This window comes from Herpailurus yagouaroundi, unplaced genomic scaffold, assembly GCF_014898765.1.
Source record: "Herpailurus yagouaroundi ecotype Mexico unplaced genomic scaffold, PumYag 29, whole genome shotgun sequence".
Taxonomy (NCBI): domain Eukaryota; kingdom Metazoa; phylum Chordata; class Mammalia; order Carnivora; family Felidae; genus Herpailurus; species Herpailurus yagouaroundi.
The window spans coordinates 65,515,387-65,533,230 of NW_024412377.1; the positions used below are offsets into that span (position 1 = coordinate 65,515,387).

General features: G+C 45.1%; 2 protein-coding genes and 1 long non-coding RNA gene across 4 annotated transcripts; 2 read left to right on the forward strand and 1 right to left on the reverse strand.

Moving 5' to 3' along the window:
- Nucleotides 1–1,710: 1,710 nt before the first annotated feature.
- LOC121011474 (uncharacterized) lies at nt 1,711–8,562 on the forward strand. The gene is made up of 2 exons (XR_005781628.1): nt 1,711–2,076; nt 8,145–8,562. It is a non-coding gene; the product is annotated as an uncharacterized LOC121011474 (long non-coding RNA).
- A 741-nt stretch (nt 8,563–9,303) lies between these two features.
- NOP16 (NOP16 nucleolar protein) lies at nt 9,304–15,779 on the reverse strand. 2 transcript variants are annotated; one of them, XM_040445863.1, is made up of 5 exons: nt 15,429–15,779; nt 15,233–15,341; nt 12,206–12,275; nt 10,304–10,410; nt 9,304–9,648 (listed from the first exon to the last, which is right to left on the reverse strand). In XM_040445863.1, exons 1-5 carry the CDS (start codon nt 15,533–15,535, stop codon nt 9,568–9,570), a joined length of 474 nt encoding a protein of 157 aa, XP_040301797.1. In that variant the 5' UTR covers nt 15,536–15,779; the 3' UTR covers nt 9,304–9,567. The 2 variants fall into 2 exon arrangements, with proteins under 2 accessions (XP_040301797.1, XP_040301788.1); XM_040445854.1 differs by having other exon boundaries at nt 9,304–9,736.
- Nucleotides 15,780–16,733, forward strand: HIGD2A (HIG1 hypoxia inducible domain family member 2A). Its single transcript, XM_040445885.1, has 2 exons — nt 15,780–15,973; nt 16,331–16,733. Exons 1-2 carry the CDS (start codon nt 15,820–15,822, stop codon nt 16,495–16,497), a joined length of 321 nt encoding a protein of 106 aa, XP_040301819.1. The 5' UTR covers nt 15,780–15,819; the 3' UTR covers nt 16,498–16,733.
- Nucleotides 16,734–17,844: the final 1,111 nt, after the last annotated feature.

Below are 17,844 nucleotides of genomic sequence, written 5' to 3' on the forward strand. Positions count from 1 at the left end.
TCCCAGTCCTACAGAGAGGTGCTGATGAGAATCTGAGGACTCTTCCCCGTCTGCCTGAATGAAACACTAGATTCTCCAAAAGATGTTTCCACTTGACTTTAGAAAACATTTGTTCTTATGCTAGTTTAGTAGCAATTGCCAGCACTTTGAACTAGCTGCTGAAACTCACCTGTGGTATTCATCCTCGAGCACCTGCCCACACCTCAGACCTGGGAATAGTCTTAGTCTGCCTGTCTTGTTTGTTGGCTCGCACATCCCCGAAGTCCTTTCTAGTAAAGAACCTCCACCTTTTCCTCATCTGCTGCCTCTGCGAGGTGGGCCCATGAGGTACATGGGGAGAATTCCCATCAAAGATCTGGAAGTAAAGAGGCCTTGCTGTCCCAGCCCAAGCCCTATGAACCCAGACCTGCAGGGTTGCCAAGGACAATCTGCATTAAAGAGCACCAGCAGCAGTTTGAGCCACACAATAAATGCCAAAAACTCAGTTGTGGTTTCATTTGAATTCTGATTTTGAGGAGTACATGCTGCGTGCTTATAGCTCCAATGAGGGGCAGCTATGGAGGGTGGTCCCAGAATACTACCTGTGACACAATCACTGGTCAACAGCAAGTCCCAGTCCTCTGACCCTTCAACCCACAGCTCAGTATCTTTTGGGAGGTATCCAAGCCTGGTTGACATTCCTTGGGAGTTCTAGCTGATGGGGCTGGAGCCGGGGTGTGGAAACAGGAACAAAGGATGTCTAACTGCCTCCATTCCAGAGATCAGAATGGAGCATTCCCCTAGCACCTGCCTTGGGCTGGGCTCTGGATTCCCAGGTAAGGTGTCCACACTCCAGCCCAGTCTGGAGGCAGAAGTCAAGCAGATTAAAAGGCATTTATGACTGATCTTTATTGCCACAGGAAGTCTGGGGCGTAGGGACAATAGGACACTTACACAGCCTGGGGGTGGGGCACAGTGGTAGGAAAGACTTCCTAAAATTGGCACCTGCATTGGGTAAAGAAACAAGGGGACAGCCATCAAAGGTCTGAATATGGAATGCTGTGGAGGGCATTATGAAGCCAAACAACAAAAGTCCTCATGAGCTCTGCTGCAGACTAGATTCCGAAGGCTGTGTGAACACTGCTTACAATGGCCAGTCACTGCTGGGGTCTAAACTGGCTGGGTCCTCTAGGAGGGGTTTCTGGGAACCTCTTCAGTTTCCAGGCTGCCTTCAAATGGAAGGACAGCAAGTGAAAGCCCAGGCTTAGCTGTCGGACAGAATTGACTTCAAACTTCACACTGACTACTCAAGCCTGTTTCCTTACCTGTAAAAGGATAAAAGACACACACCTTACAGGGTTTTACATGAAGTGATTTATATAAAAATACCAAGTCCTTTTTAAGAGCAGTAAGAACCAGATTTTAGGGGCACTTCTAGGAGAAACATTAGGAATAAGAGGGTTTTAAAATTATAATAGCTGAAGACAGGGGCACCTGGGTGGCTCAGTTCGTTGAGCATCTGACTTAAACTCAGGTCATGATCTTGTAGTTCGTGAGTTCGAGCCTCACATCAGGCTTGCTGCTTTCAGCGCATAGCCCGCTTCAGATCTTCTGCCCCCTGTTGAAGAACAAGAAGCCCAAGGCACCATGAGAATGTCCTGAAGGAAAGGGACAGAGCAGCAAGGAACTGAAAGCCGCTGGGACTGCACGTTCTCTCCAGAAGGACATCATACCGGCACCAGGCCAGGGAGAAGAATGTTTTATCTGGCACCAGATGTACTCATGACCCAGTATGGAATACACTGCAGGTGCACGGCCTGTCGAGATGCCAAATACTATGTTGTACGTGCTTGCTGTCCTCAGACAAATTGCAAAAATAAGAGGCTTGAGCCAGGGGACTGGTGCTTTGGGTTCCTGGAGAGTCTTAGGCCCCTGCTTTCGTAATTCTCTCGTCACTGCACCTTTAGGCCCCGTGTCTCTACAGCTGGCGCCCAAACAGGGACCTGAGGGAGGAAGTGTGCAGCACTGCTGAAGAAGTGCCAAGGGAACCAAAGGGAAATTTGGAGCCAGAAAACTCATCCTTTGGGATTTCTGCAGGTAAGTATGGGGAATGCCACCTCATCTAGTTAGGACTAATATATTCAGCTCTTGCAGACTTCATTCATTAAAGAGCTCAGTGGTAAAAGTGAAACGTTCCCCCATTTGAAGATTTGTCTTATTTAGTAAAGAAACATTGTTATTGGTTTACGCCCTCTGGCAAAAAAATGCTTTGAATCAGAAACAACGGAATTTGGCTTTACATGCTTTGCCCCTCACTCATCAACAAGGGGAAGCCATCCCTTTCTCCATATGGTCTTTGTGTAATTTAACTTCCCTGGCTTTACAACCCTTGCGGTCAGAATTGGGAGGAGGGGGCACTGGTCCTCACAACCTTTCACTGGCTGAATGTGATCATGAGCTTGTAGATAACGAGGAACCCGAGCCCCAACCTCCACCACCGGAGGAATGGAAACCTACGGAATCACGGGTTAATGGCCCAGAGATAGTCGCAGCTCCAGCCTCCGCACCCCTGCATCCCGCAATACCCCATGGTCCTGAGCCAGTCAATCCTTTTAAGGAAACTAACTGTTCCACTTATTCAAAAAACCCATTTTTTGATACATCCGCTCAGAGCATCACAGTTCCTGTTTCCCCCATGATGCAGATGCTTCAACAAGCTAAGGCTGGGCGGGGACACCGAATTAATGGCTAGTATGCCTGCAATTTATCCTGTCAACATTAGCCAAATTCCTCCTAATCAGCAACATCCTCAGGGAGGGCAACAATTTGATCATGTTCCTTTAAGTTTTAAGGTAATTAAGGATTTGAAACAGGCTTGCATGCAGTATGTGTTAATTCCCCTTGTATGTTGGGATTGGTGTCTGGTTTAGCAAATTCAGAGCGACTCATTCCATGGGACTGGGAGGTCCTAGGTCGCACTGTCCTGTGCTTCTAAATTTTTGCAATTTAGAACTTGGTGGTATAAAGACACAGATACAGGCCTGGCGTGATGCCGCCGTGAATCCTCCTGTGCCCATTACCATAGAACAACTTACCGGGCTGGACAAGGGTTTGGCCTACAGGTTCGGCTTCAGTACAATGATCATGCAATGTCACAGGTCAGATTGTGCTGCCTTAATGTCTGGGAGAAAAGAGCTACCCCAGGACGGGCTGCACCCTCTTGTGTTCAAGTTAAAGAGTTCTAATGAGCCCTATGTAGATTTCATCGCTCGACTAAAGGTTGTTATTACAAAAACTGTTTCTCAGGCAGGTTTACACGATCTCCTCTCACAGCTGCTGGCTTTTGATAATGCTAGTAAGGAATGCCAACAAGCTTTATGCCCAGTGAAGGCTCAAGGTGTTAATTTAACCGATTATTTAAAGGCCTGTCAAGATATTGGCTCAGAGATCTATAAAATGGGGTTACTGGCAGTGGCTATTCAAGGCACTGGACCTTACAAACAGTCCAAGTGTTTTCGCTGTGGCAAATTGAGACATTATACAAGGGACTGTCATAAAAAAAATAAATAAATAAAAGGGATTGTCGACAGCCGAGTGGTAACAATTCCCGTGATCCACCTTGGCCACCAAAATGAAATACTAATGCTCCCCCCCACCAAGCAATAAAGGCTATTACTATGCACATCGATGTAGATCTAAATTCCTTAAGAATGGAGCTCCCCTGCCACCTCAGTCGGTCAGGGAAACGGGATAACAGGCCCTCCCCAGGGCCCGAATGTAAACAACATGGGGAATCAGATTCCACGTTGTTATCCTGTGAGCAGCGGGACTCATCAAGCAAATCTGTCCATGACCTCCTCCATGCCACACGAGGGAGCGCTACATTAGATATTCCTCCTCCAGATTCTCTGGACCTCAAGACTTCCATGGGAATTTATATGCTTAAAACAGGATTTATGACCCTTTTCCTTCAGGGTCCGTTGGCCTTATTGGCTGAAGTAGTCTTATGTCCAAGGGAGTTCATGTCCACTTAGGAATTATAGATGCTGATTTTAAGGATGAAATTTTAGTAATGATTAGTACTTCTGTTCTTTATCGTGTCTTGGCAGGAGATCACATTGCTCAACTACTGTTGCCTTACATTGCTTTGAATTCCAAGCCGACAGAACGACAGGGAGGGTTTGGATCTACCGGCAAACAGGGTACTTCGGCAAACATTTCTAAAGGACACAAGGCCTGAGCTGACCTTACAAATGAACAGAAAATAGTTTACTGGCCTGGTAGATTCAGGAGCTGATGTCACCATCATTGCTTCTAAGTTCTGGCCTAAGAATTGGCCACTTTGACTTGTATCCGCAGTCTTCACGGGTGTAGGAAAAGCTACTGACTGATATCCAACAGAGCATTGAAATTTTTGTGTAAAGGGCCTGAAGGCCAGGCTGCTACTATCCAGCCTTATATTACTGATAGAGCCATTAATCTGTGGGGAAGAGACCTATTAAGTCAATGAAGAGCATATGTTACTATTCCTTATGTTTCTCCTGCTGCAACCAATATTATGTCCAAAAATGAGTTAAAATCCATTAGAAGGGCTTGGACGACAAGAAAATGGGTGTACGGAGCCAATTACTGCCAAAATGCAGCCTCCTTATATGGGATGGGGATATCCTGCACGGAATTCAAATTTAGTGTTAGGGCCACTGTTTCTAAACAACATTATGCCTTACCATTAAAATGGTTAACAACTGCCCCAGTGTGGGTGGATCAGTGGCCCCTTCCGAAAGAGAAATTAGAGGCTTTAGAGCAATTAGTGCAAGAACAATTGGATGCAGGTCATATAGATATGTCCACCAGTCTATGGAATTCTCCTGTGTTTGTGATAAAGAAAAAATCTGGGAAATGGAGAATGTTGACTGACTTAAGGAAGGTAAATGAGTATGGGACCTTTGCAACCTGGGCTCCCATCCCCTACTATGATTCGTCAGAACTGGTCATTAATTATAGATTTGAAAGACTATTTTTTCACAATTCTACTACAGACAGATGATAGAGAAAAATTTGCTTTTTCTGTACCTTCATACAATCATATGGCTCCTATACAATGCTATCAATGGAAAGTGCTTCCACAAGGTATGCTTAATAGCCCTACTATGTGTCAGAATTTTGTTAATCAGCTGCTTTCACAATTGCGTATTCAGTTCCCGCAAGCATTGATTAACCATTACATGAATGATATTCAAACGCCTACACAAGTAGAAGATCTTTATCTTTATTATTAGGCCCAAATACGGCCTAATAATAGGAGAGGAAAAGGTGCAAAACCAAGATCCCTTCCTTTATCTTGGTGTAAAAATTCACAAGGTAACCATCATTCGCCAAAAAGTACAGATTCACCGAGATAATTTGAAAACTTTAAATGATTTCCAGAAGTTACTAGGTGATATAAATTGGTTGTGACCTGCTTTGGGAATCCAACTTATACCTTATCTTTTCCAAACATTAGCCGTGATCCCAACCTTAACAGCCCTACCCAAAAAGCTGAATTAGCAGCCGTTATAGAATTGTTGCATCTTGTACCTGCTTCCCTCAATGTTGTGACAGATTCACTATATGTATGGTTCATAGTCCTAAATATTGAAACTGCACATATTGTTTCACAAAATGAATTACATTATCTGTTTTTGCATTTACAAGAATTAATACAGATGGCATAGGCAACATCCTTTATATATCACTCATACTTGCAGTCATTCTAACCTTCCTGGCCCATTAGCCTTAGGAAATTCCACTGCTGATGACTTATTACAAGGCACTTTACAGATGACACAACAGGAGCATATGCTTCACCATACTAATGCTCGAGGACTCGCCCACAGACACACTATAACACATGCTGAGTCAAAAGACATCGTTAGTGCCTGTCCTTCTTGCAAGCCCCTCACTATGGCTCCATATACTTCTCAACGTTTTATTTATTTTTGGGACAGAGAAAGACAGAGCATGAACGGGGGAGGGGCAGAGAGAGAGGGAGACACAGAATCGGAAACAGGCTCCAGGCTCTGAGCCATCAGCCCAGAGCCTGACGCGGGGCTCGAACTCACAGACCGCGAGATCGTGACCTGGCTGAAGTCGGACGCTTAACCGACTGCGCCACCCAGGCGCCCCTGGCTCCATATACTTCTCGAGTGAATCCTCATAGACTATGGGCAAATGAACTTTGGCAATCTGATGTTACCCATATTCCTGCTTTTGGTAAGCTCTCTTATGTACATGTTACTGCGGATACCTTCTCCGGATATATCTGGGCCACAGCATGTACAGGAAAAAAGGCTATACATTAAAAGTGATAATGGCCCTGCATACATATCTCATAAGGTAGACCGCTGCTTTGCAGCACAACAAATTACTCATCTTACTGGCATTCCCTGTAACCCTCAAGATCAAGGGATCATAGAACATACTCATTGGGTACTTAAAAACATGTTAATTAAACAAAAAGGGGGAGAAGAAGGACTTAGACTACGCCACGGGAACAATTACATCGTGCCTTATATACTTTAAATTTCTTGGACATACAAGTACCCCATACATGTCCTGCTGCTAAGGTACACTGGCACAAGCAAAACGTCACCCCTGTTCATCAACCGGTATATTGGAAAGATGAGAAGGGACACTGGGAAAAGGGAGAGGTGGTTGTGTGGGGCAAAGGGTATGCTTATGTCTCTATGGATCAAGGCTACCAGTGGTTACCCAGTAGCCGGTTGAAACCCAGGAATAAGCCAATCCAAGTGACCTTGGTTAGACATAATCCCACCAAAGAGTTTCACAGAATGTCCATCGGGAAACTGATAATTTGTGCCTAATGTGCCATGCCCTCTCCTCAGGCGCACTAGGACCGCTCAGCCTCCTACCTGGGGACAAGTTAAGAGGTTGACACATGATGCTGAAAAATACTGATGCAGACTCGCAGCCCGCAAACTCCTGCTCACCTTTTCCTTGCGATGCTTGCGGTTATCACTACTACAGTAAACACTGATAACTATACTTACTGGGCTTATATCCCTCATCCACCTCTCAATCAGGGCATAAATTGGTATGACTCCCCCGTGCCGGTATATACAAATGACACGGAATGGACACCTGGGCCATTTGACAGCAGAGGACCACATAGGCCAAATGAAGAAGGTCCTGTTATGGATAATTACACTATAGGGATCGAGTGTCCTCCTTATGTTTTGGTTACGGGCAACACTGCCTCAAGAGTAAGCCTCAAGTATGACTATCTATTATTACAAATGGGACCCAACACAAACATTTTCTTACTATCAGCCCATTCTCTGATTGACTCCAGTCTTACAATTATTGACACTCCTCCAATGCTTCTATCTTATGCTACTCGCACATTGTCAGAATGACAGATGCGTGACTTGGGACGTATATAGAAGGGAAATAGGGTGAGTTCTTTTAAATGCTTCCTATGGAAGCGTCATTCATTAAAGCCCTATGGGCTCAGCTTGCCTTAAAAATTCGTTACAAAATCTACGGTGGTGTGTTCATAATCAAACTATCAGCACCACTGCTAATGGCTCAATCATTTGGCATGGTGGGGGAATTTCCGCACCCAGTCATTTACAATGACTGTTACAGAAGCATATAGGGAAATTAACTCCTATCCGTCACCCTTTACATACCTGGAAGGGCACATATTATAAAAACAGCTCCAGCAATATTTCTACTTTATCCTTCACAGTCAATAGTACCCAGTACATACGGGCTTGTGTCCGTTTGCCATACATACTACTGAAAGGACGGATAGTTTGGAATGATTCTGAGACCCTTATAACTTGTGTTAACTGCTCATTACACACCTGTCTTAACAATTCTATACCCTTTAATATGTCATCCAAAAGCCTGTATTTACTTAGAGCGTGCACTGGCCTGTGGCTGCTGATTCACATGTCTCAACCATGGCAGTACTCTCCAGAAACGTGTCTGATGGACCATCTGCAAGCAGAAATATGTGAGACTTTCAAAACAAATCTGGACATGTTATCCAGTTCTAAGATCTTAGAAAGTATATCAGAGGGATTGGGGAAATTAAACCCTAAAGAGCGTATTAGTATTTTTAATTTCTCTACTGCTATTCTGTTTGTATTAATATGCAGCGTATTTATCCTTGCATGTGCAGTCTGGTACCGGGGACAACGAGCCTGTCAATGTACCGATGGACACCTCAGGTTATACAATGTCCTCCTACAGGCCGTTGTATACAAACAAAAAGGGGGAGATGTTGGAGAACAAGAAGCTGGAGGCACCGTGAGAATGTCCTGAAGGAAAGGGACGGAGCAGCAGGAACTGAAAGCCGCCGGGACTGCACGTCCTCTCCAGAAGGGACATCATACCGGCACCAGGCCAGGGATAAGAATGTTTTGTCTGGCGCCAGACGTACTCATGACCCAGTATGGAATACACTGCAGGTGCACGGCCTGTCAAGATGCCAAATACCATGTTGTACGTGCTTGCTGTCATCAGACAAATTGCAAAAATAAAAGAGGCTTGAGCCAGGGGACTGGTACTTCGGGCTCCTGGAGAGTCTTAGCCCCCTGCTTCGTAATTCTCTCATCACTGGACCTTTAGGCCCCGTCTCTCTACAGTGCCCCCTCCCTCTGTCCCTCCCCCACTTGCACTCTCTCAAAAATAAATAAAACATTAAAAAAATTATAACAGCTGAAGATAAAGTACCAAGACCAGAAAATGCCCAGTGCCCACCCCACAACATGCCTGTGATCCTGTTCTGAGTCATCACCTCACATGACCAAATTAGGCCTGCCCCAGAGACTGGCCACACAGTGTGTAGCCCAGTGCTTGGCACACAGTAGAGTGGTATTCAGCAGTCCCCCAGTCTCAGAAAGCAGATTTGGGGGCCCTGGGTTCCTTTCAGGGCAAGCAATCTGAAGATGCAGTGAAGACCAGTCACAAGGAGGCAGCAGTGCAGCTACCTGCCCTCTGGCCATCAAACCACAGGGTAGGCCCATGGACAACCAGTCTGCCAACCTCCAGCCTCGGAGTGGGGCTAGTGTTGGCAAGACAGACCCCTCTGAGCAGTCCAGGGTTGCTGGCAGGCTTCTGTGGAAGGGTTAATGCTGTGCAGAAAACCAAGGCAGAGCAATGGAACTGAACAAGTGAGAAGAGGAGGGAGGCCACAACTAAGAGGGCATGGCAATGTGGCACACAAAGGGCTGGACGGCCTCTGCCCTGGTTGAGTTGGTTTTCACAGGGGCAGTCCCAGGGCTTGGCTGGGAGGGGAAACACATAACCGTCAGAGAAATAAAATAGCCTTATTTTATTATGTACATATTATATGTAAACAAACCACCCACTCTGAAAACATTAGGTTCTGGCTTTTCCCAGGGCCCTAAGAAACCTCATGGAGACTGTTCCTTCCCCAGAGAGGGGAGCGTGTATGTGTGTGTGTGTGTGTGCGTGTGTGACCTTTTGATTCCATGGGGTTTGGCCAGCCTCATCTAGCCACATGCCCCTTCTTGCCTTAAACCCTGGCTTCCAGTTTCTTTGGTCCAGGAGGAGGCCTCAGCCTGGGGCAGGCATAAGCCACTCACTCAACTTCCATCTTATTCTTCTGCAAAGAATCAATGAAGGCTTGCCACTCCACTGGGTAAAAACGCTTATAGACGTTGATCTTATTCCGAATCTGTTTCGGGGTATCTTGATAGTAATTCTTCTCATCCCGAGCCATAGCCTAAGAAAGGAGAAGGGCCACTTGAGGAGGGCTGGACAGGCACAGTTCAACCCCTAGTTCTGCCTGAGTTGGGCAAGCCACCTCATATCCCCGAGGTTCAGGTTCCTCACCTCAAAAACCATGGTGTATGTGGGGAAATGGGTGCAAATGCCCTCGGGGACCAGGCAGGAGCTAGGGCCAGAGGAATAGCTAATGCTCCATCTACAGCCATTGATCCCACTTGGGCACCAGAGTCCAGTGCAGCCAGATTTTTCAATTTTTAAGAGAAGTCAAAAACGTGAATTTTTATTTGAAACCTCCCATAATTAAAATAGCAACTAGTTCAAGTTCTTTAAAAATACCATGCAAACAAAACAGCATATCTGTGAGTGGGATATGAATCACAGGCCAGTCAGTCTATCCCAGCTATAAGCATCTGTCAATGAGATCAATTTCCTTAAGTCTCTCTTTCCTTTCTTTGTTTCAACTCAGTCTCAGGCAAGAGTCAAGAAGATCAGACCCCAAGTTGTCCAGGGTACCTTCCCAACAGACTCAAGTGGTTCTTCCCGTGGGGCCCAAACTACTCACCTTATAGTCCTCACCATGATTCTCCACCATGTAACGTACATAGTCAATCAAGTCTCGGGACAGCGTATTTCCTTTCTTTTCTGGGAGGCTGGCTTCTGCCTCCAGGTCTGGGGTGAGAGAAGCCAAGAAACAGGAAAAGAGGTTTTGCCTCCTGTACTTTTTGGTTGCCCAGTCATTCTTTCACCTAATCCCAAACCATGGCCATCAGATGGCCATCAGGCTTTGCCTCTTCATCCCCAATTCGGTACTCTTCAGCCCCTTGGATCTCAGGCTGTGCCTATGACACAACCATCTATCAGTTTTACAACTACCTAAAAGGCAAGTCTTATCTCTTTGGGTCTAAGCTTGGTAAGAGACAGGTACCAAACTAATAATCTCTACTTAGTACCAGGTCGTGGGGACAGAAATGAAGATACATTGCCTACCAGAGGTTGGGACTCCCTTCCATCTCTAAAATTTCCCGAGAATTTCTTTTCTTTAAGTGTTACAACAATAATGTGAAATGGAAAGGTGTGAATGAGAACTAACGCCGCAGGAACCAGGGCCTGAGGCTGGGTCTCACTGGAACCTCACTGCTCTATGTAAGGTAAAAAGCCAAGCTGTGGAGGCAATTATGGCTTCGCTTTTAAAACAGCTAAGCAGGGGGGACTGGGTGGCTCTGTCGGTTAGACATCCGACTTGGGCTCAAGTCATGGCCTCATGGTTCATGAGTTCAAGCCTGGCATTGGGCTTGCTGCTGTCAGCACAGAACCCACTTCAGATCCTCTGTCCCCCATTCTCTCAGTCCCTCCCCTGCTGATTCCCTCTCCTTTCTTTCAAAATAAATTTAAAAACTTAAAAAAAAAATAAAATAAAATCGTTAGGCAAACACTCCCCATTTCTCAATGTGAAAAATAGCTCACAGAAAGAAGGTGGTCAAATGTTATTAAAGGGTTAAATGCTAAATTGCTTATGGTCAAGAATATCTTTGACTTGGTTGCCAGGGGCAAGGTTGGGGTGGGGAGACAGGAACAAGGGGATTAGTTGTTTAATGGGTAGAGTTTCAGTTTTGAAGATGAAAAAGTTCTGGAGATCTGCTACATGACAACATAAACATACTTAACATTACTGAGCTATTTAATGAAAAATGATTAAGATAGTAAACTTTATGTATTATGTTTTTTACCATAATTTAAAAAAATTTTTTAGAGAATGAGAAGTAAAACTTTTTAAGATTAACTCTGACTACAATAAGTACACCTGGTTTTATTTATGCAATCCTGTGTACTAATTCTTACGAGAATCACTGATGAACTAATAATAGGAACTCAAGAATTCTCTATGTAATGTCTGGCCATTTAAAACCCTTTTACCTTAAAGGTGCCTCCTTAGCACAGTAGGTAGCGCGTCAGTCTCATAAAACCCTTTTACCTTCAGGAGAACTGTTAAAAATCTTGGACAGGTAAGAAGGATGGGTGGAGAATTTCAGAGTATACCTGCTTCCCTGCAGATTTTACTCTGCTCTATTTTAATATTCAGCCTCTATAGCCTTAATATACATAAAATTGACTTGTCAATGAAAAGATTAAATGAGATGGTGGAATCTCTATAAAAATCTGTTTGTCCTTAAATTCATGACAAGCTGAACATGTGCCTGAGACTTAATGGTTTCTTTTCTATTCTCTTAAGGCACCTGGCTACATCCTCCCTGAACATCTCTGACCTCACTTCACACACTGGAGTTTAGTAAGTAGACTGAAAATGTCCCAGTTAGAGACGCAGTATTAACTTTGTGAACCCTGGACCAGTTCCCTTCTTCCCTCTGAACCTCAGTTTCTCCATCTGTAAAATGAAGACATCTGAGGCCCTTTTTAGCCCTGGCTGTGCAGGATAGTGACCTAGAGGAATGTGACCAGCACTCACCATTTAGCACATAGGGTTTTCGCACAAGCTCCTTAGGCCTTTCCTCTACATCAATGTCCATGGCCTTCACCTGAAGAGAACAGAAGTTGTGAGACCAGTATACAAAGGAAGGATCCCAGATGAGGGAAAATTCTAGAGGTTCCTGCCCTCCTCACACAACTGCACTACCCACAAAAATCCCTACACAAGTTCAGGCAGGAAGAAATGACAGAGAGAACCATTGCCCCAGAGGCTTTATGGTTCCCCAAAGGGATTCAAGCAAGCAATTAATCTTTCTGTGCCTATCTATAAAATCAGCATAATATCCTTTGCCTACCTCACCTCATCTGTGCTAATCAAGTGAAACAATGCATATGAAAGCTCTTCATAATTTACACTGAGGAGCAGATGACTTTTTTTTTTTTTTAGATGACTTCTTTTCTATGAAGACGAGCAACCTGACAGTGCTTACCAATAGCCTCACATTTATTTGATCAAGAAACAGTAGTGCCATTTTACTCTGGCATGAAGGAATAAAAAGAAACCTGTCTAAAAGCAATGGGACAAAGAACCATAAAATACCTCGGAATAAACCTAACCAAAGATGTAAAAGACCTATATGTTGAAAACTAAAGAAAGCTTATGAAGGAAATTGAAGAAGACACAAAGAAATGGAAAAACTTTCCATGCTCATGGATTGGAGGAATAAATATTGTTAAAATGTCAATACTACCCAAAGCAATCTACATATTCAATGCAATCCCAATCAAAATTGCACTGGCATTCTTCTCAAAGCTAGAACAAACAATCCTAAAATTTGTATGGAACCACAAAAGACCCCATACAGCCCAAGTAATATTGAAGAAAAACCAAAGCAGGAGGCATCATAATCCCAGACTTTAGCCTCTACTACAAAGCTGTAATCAAGACAGTATGGTATTGGCACAAAAACAGCCACATAGACCAATGGAATAGAATAGAGAACCCAGAATTGGACCCACAAATGTATGGCCAACTAATCTTTGACAAAGCAGGAAAGAGCATCCAGTGGAAAAAAGACAGTCTCTTTAGCAAATGTTGCTGGGAGAACTGGACAGCAACAGCAGAAGAATGAAACTAGACCACCTTCTTTACAGCATACACAAAAATAAACTCAAAATAGACCTAAATGTGAGACAGGAAACCATCAAAACCCTGGAGGAGAAAGCAGGCCAACAACCTCTTTGACCTCAGCCGCAGCAATTTCTTACTTGACACATTTCCAAAGGCAAGGGAATTAAAAGCAAAAATGAACTATTGGGACCTCATAACAATAAAGCGCTTCTGCACTGCAAACGAAACAACCAACATAACTAAAAGACAACCGATGGAATGGGGAAAGATATTTGCAAATGACATCGGACAAAGGGCTAGTATCTATGAAGAACTTACCAAACTCAACACCCAAAAACCAAATAATCCAGTGAAGAAATGGGCAGAAGACATGAATAGACACTTTTCCAAAGAAGACATCCAGATGGTCAACAGACACATGAAAAGATGCTCAACGTCACTCAGCATCAGGGAAATACAAATCAAAGCCACAGTGAGATACCACCTCACACCGGTCTGAGTGGCTAAAATGAACAAATCGGGAAACTACAGACGCTGGTGAGGATGTGGGAAAACAGGAACCCTCTTGCACTGTTGGTGGGAATGCAAACTGGTGCAGCTGCTCTGGAAACAGTGTGGAGGTTCCTCAAAAAATTAAAAATAGAGCTAACCTATGACCCAGCAATAGCACTGCTAGGAATTTACCCAAGGGACACAGGAGTGCTGATGCATAGGGGCACATATACCCCAATGTTTATAGCAGCACTTTCAACAATAGCCAAATTATGGAAAGAGCCTAAATGTTCATCAACTGATGAATGGATAAAGAAGATGTGGTTTATATATTCAATGGAATACTAGTTGGCAATGAGAAAGAATGAAATCATGCCATTTGCAGCAATGTGGATGGAACTGGAAGGTATTATGCTGAGTGAAATAAGTCAGTCAGAGGACAGATATCTTATGTTTTCATGTATATGTGGATCTTGAGAAATTGAACAGAAGACCATGGGAGAAGGGAAGGGGAAAAAAAGTAGATACAAACAGAGGAAGGGAGACGAGCCACAAGAGACTATTAAATACAGAGAACAAACTAAGAGGATGGGGAGGTGTGGGATAGGGAAAATGGGTGATGGGCATTGAAGAGGGCACCTGTTGGGATGAGCAATGGGTGTTGTATTTGACCCAATTTGACAATTATATTCACACAAAATTTTTATATTCATAAAAAAATTTAAATTCATAAAAATTTATATTCATAAAAAAAAATAAAAGCAATGGGACAAATCCAATCAGCAAGCCCATTCATTAGGTTAACTATTGAGCACTAGTCACATCCTAAGAACCACTGGGGGTTTAATAGTGAACAAAACACAAAATTGTCTCCAAGGAGATTATGCTGGGGTAAAGAGGCACAGACAATAAACAAATATATAAAATATCAAGTGTTTACAAGTGCTATGAATTAAAGCAGGGAAGAAACTACTGGGTAAAAAGGTGTGCCATTTTTGAAAGGGTGGTCCAGAAAAAGACCTATTTGGGAGAAACTAATAAGGGAGCCTCAGACCAGGATGACTAGGGAAGGTGTAAGGAAGAGGAAGTAAAGATCCCAAAATCTGGGAGAGCCCTTACTAGGAAAGTTAAGGGCAGAAAAAGATAAGTTCTGGAAAACACCCCTGAGATGACGAGGGACCCAAACAGGTTAATTTCGGAGGGAAAAATGAATGGAGAAGAAAAGGCGGCAGCTCCAACCCTGGTCCAACGTGTGCTGAGAAGTCTGAGCGTAGCGGTAAAAAGACATTCATCCACAGTCAGTGCAGGCTGCCCGAGTTGGCTGTGGGAAGGTCGCAAACCCAGAAAAGCGTGAGCGTGGGAATAGACAGGATGAAGTTCTGAAACCCAGCTAAGTACGGCGGGAAGCAGGGGTCAAGGGCCGGGACTCTGCCATGTGAGTACCTTTCTCTTACGAAGGGGCACAGCCTTGTTGGGGTCCATAGCCAACCCCATCTCGGCCAGGTTCTGCCGCACGGATTTAGCGTGGTCCCAGGCATGTCGGATGTGGGAGCTACGGGCAAAGAAAGAGATCACGGAACCGTCATCTCGCAGGCCGTCTCACCAGAGGTCCCCCGCCTCCTAAACCCCGGCCCCTCACCACTCGATCCGCGGCGCTGCTTTCCGTCGAGCATTTCGGTTCAGACGCTTCCGGTTAACATTGTAACCGAACTTCTGTCTCCTCGTCTTCCCCTTGGCCTTGGGCATTGCGGTGACCACGGCACCGGCAACTACAACTGGGCTCCTCTCACTCGCAGCACCTCGTGCAGCAGACTATTTCCGGCATATGCGCGCCAGGGCTGTGCAGGCTTTTTGGGAAACGTAGTTCTCCCCTTAGCGATATCGTGCAGTTTACCACGACTCCCAGAATGCAATGAGCGGTTAGCGCCTGCGTACAATGCTCAGCAAAGTCCTTTCCCCCGCCCTTTTCATGACCTCATCAGGAGGCGGGGTTTAGCGTCCCTATTTTCTCCTACAGCTGTTGCGGGGACATGGCGGTTCCTGGCCCTGTGACTCCGGAGGCACCCTTTGAGCCATCACAGCCCCCGGTCATTGAGGGCTTTAGCCCCAGTGTCTACAGCACTCCAGAAAGCTTCAAGGAAAAATTCCTTCGCAAGACCCGCGAGAACCCGATGGTACCCATAGGTAAGCAGGTGTTGTAGGAACTGTAGACCGAGAGGATAGTGATGTCTGAGGGAATGAATTAGGGGAGGACCAGGAAAGCCAAGGGGGACCTGAGTGAGAGTGGACCAGAGTTGTGGCGAAGTGGCCGGGCGGTGAGGGGTGAATCTGATTGGAGCTGGGCGGGATTGGGGGGCGCTGAGGTGGGGCGAGCCCTATAACTAGGAGGACCCTACCTCGACCAAATCCTCCCACTCGGCTCCACCCGCCTTCCCTCGGTCTCTCTTCTGAGCTCTCCACCCTCTGGTAGGAGATCCAAAGCGGGGAGAGGCCTACGGGGTCGAAACCTGCCACTCCGTACTTGCTTTGTCCCTTCCTCAGGCTGCCTGGGCACGGCGGCCGCCCTAACCTACGGCCTCTACTGCTTCCACCGGGGTCAGAGCCACCGCTCTCAGCTCATGATGCGCACCCGGATCGCTGCCCAGGGCTTCACGGTCGCAGCCATCTTGCTGGGTCTGGCTGCATCTGCTATGAGGTCTCGATCCTGAGCCTGAGACTTGGCCTTGAAAGTTCCGCAGAGATCATTCCCATCCCCAGGAGCAACCACCTGTCCTGTCACCTGACTTATTCCCTCATCTTCCCTGACAAGTCGGAGGAAGTGGCCAATTGTGTGACCGACACATGTTTTTTCAGGAATCTCAGATTCGGTTCAGTTTGGGTGTTGCATACTTCTATTTGTGCCTCACTTTCTCCACCTCCTACTTAATAAATTGATCCACTTGTAGTTTGGTGAATTCATTCCTTCTAACCCTCCAAAGTTTTTGGTCTTTAGTTTTAGGACAAAATTGTCTAAAGACTGCAGGGGCCCTTAGAAATCTTAATAGTTTAATCGTTCCTGAACTTTCCTGGTAACGATCACCTGAGGAACTTGCTAAAAGTAGAGATTCCTTAGAGTGATGTTATTTGAAAAAAACTGATCTGTCAATTTTCAAACTTACAACAGAAAACCTTCTTTCAGACTAGGCCAACAGCTGTGGCCCTGTCCAAGGCAGAGGGCTCTGCTCTCCACTTTACTCCTCACCCCACTCTCACCTGAGAGCACCTAGGGCTCCACTGATCTATACCATCCCGGCTTGATTCTTGATGCATCTTACAGAAAAGGAAACAGGCTCAGAGAAGTAGCCTGGTAGAGTGGTAAGAACATAGTCACAAAGCTTGTCACTGGTTTGTGTACCTACTGTTTCAGGGTTAAGGAAGAAAGTAGGCTGGGGACCTGAGCAAACTCTAGAAGAGAGGCAACCTATGAGTTTTGCATTCATGTAAAATCTCACACAAGTATTCCTGGACTGTGGTCAGATCCAACCTGTTGATTTGGACCCAAGTTCCTAACATGTATGACTTCAATTTCATCACCATCTGCAAGCTACTGGAAGGGAAAAGAGGGAGTATAGAAGACATACCCACTTTTTGAGCCCCATAACACAATCTAAATTGCAAAATGGAGGAGTGTGTGACTAGGGCCTACTAAGTTTCTTGTTCCCATCATGGTCTCTCAGTTGTAAGGCAGAGATTATAAATTTAAAGCTATATGTTGTGACCCTTGCCTCAAGATTCAAGGAATCAGTGTGGAGTAGTGAGGACTATGGCACTTTTAAAGATGAAGGCCACTATTTTTAGTGGTTGGTGGTACTGTGTTCCCCTAAAAAAGATATGTTGAAGTCCTAACCCAGTATCTCAGAATGTGATCTTATTTGGAAATAGGGTCTTTACTGATAATTAAGTTGAACTGAGGTCATTGCAGTAGGCCTTAATCCATTCTGATTGACATTGTTATGAAAGGAGAAATTTGGACAGAAAGACAATGCATAGATGATACGAAGATGAACTCAGGGCTG